This window comes from Telopea speciosissima, chromosome 8 (genome assembly GCF_018873765.1).
Source record: "Telopea speciosissima isolate NSW1024214 ecotype Mountain lineage chromosome 8, Tspe_v1, whole genome shotgun sequence".
Taxonomy (NCBI): Eukaryota; Viridiplantae; Streptophyta; class Magnoliopsida; order Proteales; family Proteaceae; genus Telopea; species Telopea speciosissima.
Window position 1 is genome coordinate 58,637,158 of NC_057923.1, and position 11,867 is coordinate 58,649,024.

Genomic DNA, 11,867 nt, shown 5'->3' on the forward strand with positions numbered 1-11,867 from the left:
AGACTGACTAGGAAACTAAAATTGACTCAGAACAGAGCCCTAATTCAGCCCCACTGAACACTTAAAAGAAATTTACTAAAATCACTTAAATTGAACCATTGGTTGAACCAGTTCAATTTATGAACAAAAACACTAAAATAAAAAACTAGGTATGGAACTAAAACAACTAATTCCGTATGCAACCTAATTACCCATATTTTAGGCCCATAAAAGTGTCCTATTACATAGAAACCCCATGGAATCAAAGGCCCAACATGTTTATAGCCCAACCCTAGACTTATTCCTAAGGAAAGAAGCTCAGTTTGGTGATAAATCTGCATCACCTAGTTTCTAATTTTGACATCAGTTTCTATTTCTGAGTTTGACCCACTTTCTGTTCTGCCAATTGTATATGCTGTTATACAGTCCTGTTTGCTGTGACAGAATATCAGCTTGGAAATGTATTCAGATCATTAGTGTCTAGCATAGTTGTCAAGGCGTCACTTAGGTGACCACCTTGGCATCCAGGCGCCTTGACAGCTAATGCCACCTTAGTCGCCTTGTTGGTGTTGCCTTGCATCCAGGCCCCTCCAACGCCTTGGTTCGCCTAGATGCTGTGACAACTATGGTGTTTAGTGTGTCAAGGACCCTATCGATAGCCCACTAGCATAGTTTTCAAGGTGTCGCTTAGGTGACCGCCTTGGCATCCAGGCGCCTTAACAGCTAATGTCACCTTGGTCGCCTTGTTGGTGTTGCCTTGCATCCAGGCCCCCTCCAACGCCTTGGTTCGCCTAGATGCTGTGACAACTATGGTGTCTAGTGTGTCAAGGACCCTATTGATAGCCCACTATTTTGGGTGATTTTCTATTACCCTGTTTCTGGAACCAAGTGTTAGAACCTCCTGTTTATCAGTCTTTGATCCTTATTGTCGGTTAGGACATCATTGACATAGCCATACATCATTTGGTATCAATGCCAACCATGGTCAGCAATGAATTAAGTCCCTTTGACATGTCCGACTCCCAAAAGGTCCGTGGTTATGTTCTTAGGGAGTTGAGGCAACTGGATAAACAAATGGATCAAATGCTGCAAGTTTGGGCGTCCCAGAATCATGTATAGCACCTCTTTGGGAATAAGAAGAAGGAAGAAGAAAGGGATATAACCAAGGCCTCTACCTATGGCCATGGTCTATCTCTCACAAACCTTGGTATCTCACCACACTGAATCACGCAGCACAAGCGCAAAGTTTTCTTTCTTTTTTTCTTTTTTTTTTTCTTCTTTCAAAACTCAAATCTTTAATAAAGCTTTTAAGACTCTCACATTAAATAGACTGTTGTTTACAAAAATAAGGAAATAAACCAAAAGAACCCCACACATGGTGTAGGGCCTTGTACAACAAGTAATTACTAATAAAAGGAAAGAAAACAACTGAAAATCTAAATAAAAATCTAGTAACTGAAATCTAATTAATGTCTTGTAACTGAAATAATAACTAAATAAATTAAAAGATTGCAGCTAGTTTTCTCCCCCACGAAACTCAATAACCAATTCCAGAATAATCTCCACGCAAGGCCTTATGGGCCCTACAGAATCGGACAACAATTTCTTTGAAGAATCTACTGATTGATGACAGAATAGGCCTGGCTGTATGGGCTTAAATAATATCCGCATATGGGCTCACAAATACTGATTCGATAGGGGAAGAATTCAGATAGGCTGCTGCTGTGGCTGGTTCCACCCCATTGATCTACATCACCCATGTGTTAGGCTAACTCCTACATGGGCCCCATGTAAACATGGTGATGCTGAATAAGTGCATTAGCCTCAGATTTAAGGGCTCAATGCCTTCTTCTTCTGTACATTTGTGGAGCTGAATATGATCCCAATCAAACAATGTAGAGCAGTCATCTGCCTTGTAGTGATAAAGTCAAATCACCTCTCTGTGCAACAGAACTGAAGATGGGGAAGCATGGGCTACCGCATCAAAGAATATTTTATTGAAGAGTCTGGAGTTCCTTTTCTCCCAAGTCATCCTAGCTGTGATGGCTATTTTTTTCTTCATTATTGTTCTCAGCTGTTCATTTTATTCCTTCCATTTCCTTACCCTAGTTCTCAACACTGTTCTGGAGTTTGTTGAGATGGGCTTAGGCTTCACATACTCATTTTATGTTGATCTTATTGATTGAATCCAATTTGTATATAGTGGTGCCTTAAGGTTTCCAGTGTTTTATTTGGATTCACTACTATTTAATTGTCTATTCTTTTAAAACAGAGATTACATTTTTTTATGTTGATATTTTGGCTACACTTTTATTCATTCACTGGTTAGAATCAACACATCTATTTGACAGATAAAGCCACAGTCAGTCACATATGGGCTTGACAAAGCTGATCATGATAGTGAAGGGAGGCTTGTGACAGTGGAGTTTGACTCATTTTATTTGATATGTGCATATGTTCCAAATTCTGGAGATGGATTGAGAAGGCTGGTATTATTCTTCTTGCCTCATGGTTTTTATTTGATTTTCCTTTTTATTTGTAGTGGTTATGACAACATAATTTTTAAAGTCAATTTTTCCTGGTCTAATGGGTTTCCTTTTGAATTTAGACTTACAGGGTTACACAATGGGATCAGGATCTTAGCAACTACATAAAAGTAAGTGCATGTATTTTCTCTCTTCAGTGAAAGATATCTACAGTTTATTAGTCCTTAGCCTATCCTCTCTCTCAGTGGGCGAGCCTTGGTGCAACGGTTAAGTTGCACTATTGAAACCTCATGGTTGCGGATTCAAAACTTGGAAACAGCCTCTCTTGTGAAGCAGGGGGTAAGGCTGCATACATTTGCCCCTCCAGACCCTGCAGTAGCAGGAACCTCGTGCACTGGAACATTTTTTTTAGCCTATCCTCTCTCTAATGGTTCGTGCTGGAGAAAATTGCCAGCCAGTGTTCCTTTTCTGTTTTAATTAGCTTACAAACTGAGCAAATTTTTTTCATATCTCTCTCTGCCAAATATATTATGTGAGGAAACTTCCCAAGTTATGGTTGTTTATTACATTTTAAACTTTAATTCAGGTCAATGATTAAAGGAATATATTTTCTGTGAACATTCTATATACTATTTCATGTTAGTGTTGCCTCAAGAGCCCTTTGGTTTACTTCAAAAAAGATGGTCTTAATCATTGTTGAGGAAATGCTATCAGTTCAAGGAGAGCCGTAATTTATAAAAGGTTGTTTCTCACAAATCTGACCTACTTTCCTGTTTCTTTCTTCCCCCTTCTCCCTTAAAGAGTTGGTTTTGTTGGTGCCAACTAACGCAAGAATTTAAGCTTTAAACAAGAAGTCATTAGCATAAACAAATTCTATCTATTAGGTCAATGACATGTTTGATCTTGAGGTGGGTTGCAAAATCTGTGGTTTTGTACCATAATTTTGTGTTCAAAACCTGTGCTTGCATGTGGCGAGAGAGAAGGTGGGGAGGAGGTTGGAAGACAAACTCATTAATTGGTTCATTAAGTATTTTCATTTCTGGAGAAAGCACACCAGGGTGCATCACGTGCCAATTTAAAAGCATTTGGACTTGAGCTGATATGAATGAAAGATGGAGCAAAGTGTATAATTAGTACTCTTGCTTGTGCCTCAAGTCATGTGTGTTGCTTGTTTTGTAATAGTTCTTCACCTTTATGTACCAATTGCCATCCTTTTTGCAAGTCTTGTAAATTGTTATTTGTATTGGTGCAATACTTTCCATGGCTTTGAGCATACCTTATGGCAGTCTTATTTGAAGAGTAATACATATAGTACATTATGTTTTTACATTCTTCTGTGCATGGTGCCTGCAAATAAATAGCTGATGCTCTATTCCACTTCTTGCACATGATACAGGAACTAGAAAAATCAAAGCCTGTCATGCTGACTGGTGATTTGAACTGTGCACATCAAGAGATAGATATTTACAACCCTGCTGTAAGTTATCTAATATTGGCATCTTTATATTCCTTAAAGGTTTCATGGGTTTCTGTAAGAGTTTATGATCGATTTCTAGAAGCCTAACTGCATTTGCTTATTTAACAGCCATTTACTGTTGATCACAACTATAGGTACTATTCTTTTGAATGTCAATACAATTCACAAGTATTGCGATATCTTTCTTATAGACATTCAATGTACTTGACTTTGCGGGCAAAAAATGGTTATAAGTTGTGAGCTTGAGATGTGTGCCAATTAATATTCGGGTTTATCTCACGAATGCTTGGCATTTTGTTCCTTTTTTCTAATGAAAAGAGTTGTTAAACAGTTTACAGATGGACGGATTAAGTCTTTGTGTAGCTCATATATCGTACAGGGTCACAGTAAGATTGGTCGTTCTGGCTCTTTATTTTAAATTTCCAGCAGCCCTTCTAGTCCTCTGCTTGAGTACAATCTTCAAATCTACAATTTGTTCTCTGGATTTCAATTTTCATGTCATAGTGCTTTCTGCTACAATCTACTTACTTGGAGTTTATTATCCTCTTTTTGCAGTTTTCTTAGATAATAACACAAAAATAATTCTTCCTTCTCCTATTGATCATACTAGGACTTTTTTTGAGGTATGGGGAAGAAGATAGGGAGAGAGGCATGGAAATGTTCATACTCCAGATCAGATCCCTGATGGCTTGACGAACTGATATCCTAGTACTTCCATATTGTTAAGTTTTTATTTTTTAGTCCACCATGATCTGTTAGTGCTAGTAGCCTAGTACAAACTGAAAGTATCTCAGTGCTGCTTTTTCATGAATGGTTGTAGAATATAGTAACTTGGCCAAGAAAAATATTAAAAGAGGATGAGGAGACCGACAATCATCCTTCATCATTGATGTAATACAACCACAGGATAACCCTAATACTCCAATGATTAGACGAGAAGAGAACTTGGAAATTAAGGCTGTAATTTGGAGAAATAGAAACAAGGTTTTAAGAATTTTAAAGGCAAAGCTGTAAGAATGGTGGGGTAACAAATATAGGATTGAAAGATCTGTGTAGAGAAAGAAGAAATGAAAGAGTAGGCTTCAGTGGGAATCCATCGATAGAGCCCTCGCAATCCACCATGACGTTTTGAGGGTTCTACCATGCATGATGGTGGAAGGAATGCCTCCTTCCAGTGGAATATATAGGCTCCACGAAGAAGAAGAATAGCTCTGAGGCTTTTGTTGCTCCCACAACCCTCCCCTCATCGTTGAACAACTCAGCCATTAGCCCTGTAGAAACAGATTATTATCCAGCAACAAGCTCCCATATTTTGATGCGGTAGGATTCTCTCAAGTGTACAAGGGAAATTCAGACTGCAGCATCCTTTGGTGGAGCTTTTTCCTCTTCAAATAGAAGTGGAAGTAGTACACTCTTCTTCAATAGAGATCTTCATTTGATGAACATCTTCTAGCTGATCAACCACATGATCTTCTTCATCCTTCTTTCCTCCTTTCTTTCCCCCTCTCTTTGACAGAACTCTCTCCAACAAAATTGCCTTTATCAAGTTATATCTTTTTTGGATAGCATTCGTGCATTCATTGTTATCTTGAAGCTTTCAGTCAAGCAAATAATATTCTTGTTGAAAAAAAATGGGACCCATCCATCATAGAATGCTGAAAATTCTAATTTTACTATTGAACGATAAGTAGAGCATTGAGTTGTTTAACTCAATTGAGAGGCAAATTGGATCTTTTTCTCTGATTCTGAATTGGTGCAAGAAAAAATGATAGAAAACCTTGAAGTTCTACTGTTGATGGACTCACAAACAGTAGGAATGCTAATAAGAGCGAACACTGTAAACAGCAAGAGTGATTAAGAAACAACAGCAATATCTACCAATAGCAGCAATGGAAATATCCAAACAGTAGCACTACAACTAATAATCAATCTATCCGCATTTAATGATTTGGTTTGGGTCTGATCCTTATGTCTTAATTTCTTCCTTTGAATTCTTGTAAGGCTTTGTAATCCCTTGATGCTTCATAGGTACCCAGGCTCTCTAGCTGGAGTTGTAGTTACTATATCTTTCTGCATTACAAGGCTTCGTCTCCAGACTATAGAATCGTCTGTCATAGAGTGACTTAGGCATCAAAAGGTGGAAGGTAATGTGAGGAAAGCCGGGCAAGGGGTTGGGATATTGAGGAACATGGAAAGGTGAAGTTTTGAAGAGCAATAGGGAAAGTTGCTACGTCCACTATAATATACCCTTTAAAAGGGAAAGTCTTAAACTACAAAAGACCCCAATGTTAGTTGAAGTAGACTACAATGATAATGGCTCTAATAAGAAATGGTGATCTAAAAATAACAAAGCTTACAACTCTGGTATGCTCTTTTGAGGGCAGAAAGAGGACCTACCTTTAGTGCTACCAGTATGTCAGCATTCAAAAGAACTGTTTGGTAGAATATTGCCAGGTGGCATATATTTGATGCCATAGGGAATAATACACAGGGAACTGGGGAGCATGACCTTAGGTGTCTCTGCATGAATGCATTTATGACAGATGCCATAGGATATTAATACTTTTCCAAAGAATGAGGTAGATGGACTCACCCGGAAGGTGAGCCATTATAATCTCAGAATATGCTGTCACTAAGGTGCATCAGGAGTCTTGGTTCTGCGGAGGGAGACAGATGGAAGACTCATCAAAGACAATCCCGGAATTTTCCTCAATATTCATCTGATATTGCCAGGTATTTACTTGATCGGGCTATGACATGTAGAGAATTTGTTGGGGTTGATTGAAAAAGTCTCTTCCAGCTGGAATTATCTGCTTTCTATGATATAGGATTTTTTGGAGATGTTTCTCATTCATAGTTTTTTTTTTAATACCTAGTATAATTTTCTTTTTGGGTCTGGGGTTATAATTTTATGGTTTCATTTCTGTTGTATTTTCATCTTTCTTGAGTACTGAAAATATATTCATTTATTGTTTATCAAAAAATATTTCTTCTTCTTGTTGCGGATCCTCTGCCCCCGTCAAAGAAAAAAAAGCTACTCAGACTATGAAAACCCATTTGAACCATTTATTTCCACGGGAAAGCCACAGCTCCCAAGCCTTTACCCTGCTCCTTTAGAGTACTGAGATTCTGAGAAACTGAAAGGAATCAATGAGGTGACAGAATAGAAAGAATTAAAATGAAGAAAATCAATGTGCTTGAAGAAGTTATTATGAGGGAAAATTATGGATATATCTCAACTTTTATAAAGGACAGAAAATATTGGTGTTCAGAGGTAGAAAATTTTAGAAGCAACATTATAGTCACCCATCAAATGTGTTTATGAAGTTGGGATTTTTTGACATCTTTTGCCATTTATCCACTCTGAATGAGTCTTGGGGCTGCTCCTTACTGTCTCAACTCAGGGAAGTGTAGACACATGGGCTACATTGATGTTAATTGAAGTGCCACCTTAGCATGTTCCCCTTATTTTTGGGTCAATGCATTGTTCCATTTTCTGCACTGACAAGTCAGAAGCAAGATTATTGTATTTCTTGCATTATGGCTAAGCTGAGTGAATCTAAAGCAGTGAAAGTAAAATAAAGAGAGTTGGGATCCCGTTCTCGTACGAGAACATACGAGAACGCCTCACAGGCATACAGATGGAACCCACTCAATGTGGGTCCCACAGAGTGGATTCCATCTGTACTCCTGTGAGGGCGTTCTTGTACGTTCTTGTATGAGAACGGGATCCCACCTCAAATAAAGACAGGGTTGGAGGAGTGACACCTTATAGTTTTTTTTTTTTTTTTTTTTAAATTTATTTATGAAAAACACCTCTAGTTGATCAAGATTGGAGCAGTTCTTTCCTTCCATCAGACTTTCTAATGGTGTCATTGCACCGTGAATGGAAACATGCCACATAAAAGATCTAAAACTCAATATCTATATCTAATTCTTAAACTTGTTGGACAATGGTTGGACATTTATTTATATGTGTTGAATTATTTATCCACCCATGTCCCCCTTTGGATAGTCCGCGTGTTAGAGCTCCTGTTTGATATACATATTATTTCCTTCCTTTCTTACAAGGTCGGCCTTTTAGAGGAAACGGTTCCAACATGGTATCAGAGCAGGCAGGGGTCACGGTATTGAGTCCCCCTGGGAGCGGCAGGTGTTAAAAAATTATTTATCCACTCGTGTCCCCCTTTGGATAGTCCGTTGTGTTAGAACTCCTGTATGATATGCATATTGTTTCCTCCCTTTCCTATAAGGTCGGCCCTTTAGAGGAAGTGGTTTCTACATGGTATCAAAACAGGCAGGGGTCACGGTATCGAGTCCCCCTGAGAGCGGGCAGGTGTTGAATTATTTATCCACCTGTGTCCCCCTTTGGATAGTCTGCTGTGTTAGAGCTCTTGTTTGATATACATATTGTTTCCTCCCTTTCCTACAAGGTCGGTCTTTTGGAGGAAGCGGTTCCAACAATATGTGAACTGATTGGTAAACAACATCTCTTCACCACATGCATTTGAATTCACTTTTCAGTGGGACCCTATCAAATACCGTGTGTTGGTTTATGTGTGTGTGGAACCGGAATTCCTGAACCAAGAACTAGCCATTACTGCAGATCAATTTGGTCATTAACCCACTCTTATAGGCAGTCTTTTTGCCTCTTGGAGCTTCATTGTATGCCCAAATTCACCTGGTGAGGCTTGATTCAAAGACTTTATAGTAGACAATGTTGCGAAGAGGTTATTGAAGTCTTACTTTGGCCTTCATATTGAACCTCCTTTTCTTTTGATAGGATGTGTATTATTTTCTACCTACAAATGCTGGATATTCTTGTCCTCCCTCCTTGGCCCCTTGGAATGCTCTGTTATAGATGGATATACTGTGGTTTTACGGAGCTAAGTAAATATTGATCAATTATGATTACAGTGTAATACTTGTAGGACCAGTGCTGCACTTCTCTAGATTTCTGGCCACATTTCACCTAAGTGTCAACTTTTGTTGGTAGCTTTATGATGCTTTCTAACTGTGATCTTGTTTTTTAGGGAAATAGAAGGAGTGCTGGATTTACAGATGAAGAAAGGAAATCGTTTGAAACAAACTTCTTATCTAAAGGTTTTGTGGATACCTTTAGGAGGCAACATCCGGGTATTGTTGGCTATACCTACTGGGGTTATAGGCATGGAGGGCGTGCCAACAATAGAGGTATCTCCCAGGATGATCTCTTTTCTGTTTATTTACATTTATTCTTTTGTGTGGACTCTTTCTGCAATTTGTTGATCATCATAGGTAGGATAACTTCTTCAGCTACTATTTGTTTTTTGGTCTTTTTCGCATGGTCCCTAATGCATTATTGAATATATATATATTCCATTGGAACCTAAGTCGTCTTGCCTTTGCTGGCTGATGAACTGGGCAAGGTTGTGCCTTCTGAACTAGGGCCCTGTATGATGTGTTCCCACTAGTTCAGTTTTGTGTTAACAGACAGTATGGTTAACATCTATATGAACCAAAATGAGCAAGACATCATGGACCTTGGGTTCTTTTCTCTCTCCCTCTATATCCTGTGTGCCTATTTCATTCCCCTATTTTTTGGACCACAGTAGTTCTTCCAATCACGCAGGTTCTTTATTTTCTTTCATTTTTGTGTTCAACTCCTCAGGCTTAAATATCACCCCTTAAAGCTAGCAATCCATACTGATTTCCTCTGACACTGTTTGAAAGTGAGAAGTATGCATGGGATTGCTTGAGTTTCAGGAGGGTATTCAACCCTTTCAGACATGGTTTAGAATTTTCTTTCTCTTATATGAGATCCCTTCCCCCTCTTTTCCCCCCAACATATGTATCTTTTCCATCTCACCATTGCTAATGTGACACAGGTTGGCGGCTTGATTACTTTCTTGTCTCAGAATCCATGGCGGACAAAGTTCATGACTCTTACATTCTTCCAGATGTTGTAGGCAGTGATCACTGTCCTATAGGCCTCATTCTGAAGCTCTAGGTAAATTTAGTGGTGGTTCCTTAAGTTTTCTACCGGTCTTGTTTTTGATAATTGCATTCCTGTAAATTGCAATCATGAAATGGCCACTCAAATATCAGAAGTGCCATTTTGGGGTCTTCTGGCGAGTGGCAGGAACTATTTAGTCCAAAGATGGTGCTTTTCCAAGTCAATATTGACATGTAAATCTAAGTCCCGCATTTGAGAATCATGTGAGAATCATGGAGGTTGCATTTTGGTGCCTGTCTAAACTGGCCGAGATAGTATGTATTCACTCATCTTTGGTTAATTTAAAGTTTGTATATTGAAGAGAAATATAAGCATTCAACTCTTTTCCTATACCCTCCTTTTTTCTTTGATTGGGAGAATGCTGCAAGTTCTACATATACTCATAATATAATCACTCAACCATGGAACACACCAAAGAGAAATTTAAAAAAAAAAATGAAATAAGCAAAAACTTAAATAGTGTGGCAGTCTTGAAGCATTTTCTGCTCGTTTCCACATCCAGTTCTCTGGCTAAGTTAGAAAATATTGTACTCCTTCCTTTTGTGCCCAAGTGCTGGAGTGTACATTACCTTCACCTGACCTACAACAATGCCATTGATTGTGTTTTTTCATACATGGATTGAGGAATCCAAGGCCCTTTGCTATTCACCCACTTCACTGTCTGCTTGGCATTAATCTTTGATCTCTAATTGTTTCAGCCTCGTGCTGCTTGGGGATAACACCCTTCCAATAAGTCTCATTACCACTATTTCCGGTTAAACCTGTCCATATTGAGACTAATTGGGTGATTAGAATGGTTGGACCACCATGGGACCTATAACTCAATTTAATAATATTTGGTAAATTGTTTAAGTGTTTCTATTGAGTTGGACTAATGTAATCTTTATCTGCATCATTTCCTTGTCAGGTCCATTTCCCCAAGTTCCTCTAATGGAGGGGGCCAGAAATGATCATCCTACCCCTGCCCGAACACACTCCCCGGGGGCTCCACTCCCTCTATTAGAAGAACTTAGGGAAATGGTGCGGGCAGGAAATGGAGCAGATAAAATACAATTTACACTCTCCGGAAATTTAGTACAACAGTGATGTCTGAATTTTTATCTTCTCCTGTTATTGCACGGTGCAGTAATGCATCGTGTGGCGGCTGTAAAGGTCATGTGCATCATGTGGGGTCCGTTGTGCCACATGGCCTTTGCAGTGCCGCACGATGCAATACTGCACCGTGCAATAACAGGAGGTGATAAAGATCTGTGATGTCTTGGTCTCTCGGCTGTTTATTATCGCTTCAAGTACTTGACGTGGTCAAGTGTGCATCGTGCGACTGGGCATCGCCCATGTGTGCACAGTGGGTTCCACCGTGCACACATGGGCGGTGCCCAAACGCACGATGCACACTTGACCGCGTCACGCGATAAATATTCCGTGGGAACTTGCGTTTTAGGTACTGAGGAATGGGTTGACGCTTTCCGTGTTAGTTGATGTGTGGTTTTCTGTTAGATCTATTCTGTTGTTTTAATTTCAGCTCTGTACTTCAGATTTAAAAGAAAAGGTGATCATGCAAATGAATCCAAAAATAAAAAATAATAATATTAATAAATAAAGGGCAAGAGATTGTTGCCTGGATGCCAAATTACTGTCCCACCCCCTAAAATAAAAATGTCCATCCATATTGATGCCCCTATGTGCATTTTTATTGGCCCTTATATTGATGCAGGCCCACATGACTAGGTGGTTTCTCTACACACTCACCTTATTGATTATTTGATCTCGTCGTTCAATACATTGGGTCCAACCACTGGATCAATATTCTTATTGTAGCATATATTTTTAGGACAAGAGATCATTGCCTGGTCATGTGGCCTTTGCACCAACGTAGGATCAATGCGAGTGTGCGCAGGGATGAGAGTTTTTTATGTTACTGGGGTAAGAT

At 39.1% G+C, this 11,867-nt stretch overlaps 1 protein-coding gene across 6 annotated transcripts in view; it reads left to right on the forward strand.

Moving 5' to 3' along the window:
• Nucleotides 1-10,267, forward strand: part of LOC122670562 (DNA-(apurinic or apyrimidinic site) endonuclease, chloroplastic) — a 23,050-nt gene extending 12,783 nt beyond the window's left edge. For all 6 annotated transcript variants that reach the window (XM_043867502.1, XM_043867496.1, XM_043867497.1 and 3 more), the window contains exons 8-12: nt 2,331-2,468; nt 2,588-2,635; nt 3,862-3,942; nt 8,976-9,135; nt 9,810-10,267. In XM_043867502.1, coding sequence (XP_043723437.1) covers nt 2,331-2,468; nt 2,588-2,635; nt 3,862-3,942; nt 8,976-9,135; nt 9,810-9,931 — 549 coding nt within the window. In that variant the 3' untranslated portion in view covers nt 9,932-10,267. The remainder of the gene's footprint in view (nt 1-2,330; nt 2,469-2,587; nt 2,636-3,861; nt 3,943-8,975; nt 9,136-9,809) is intronic.
• Nucleotides 10,268-11,867: the final 1,600 nt, after the last annotated feature.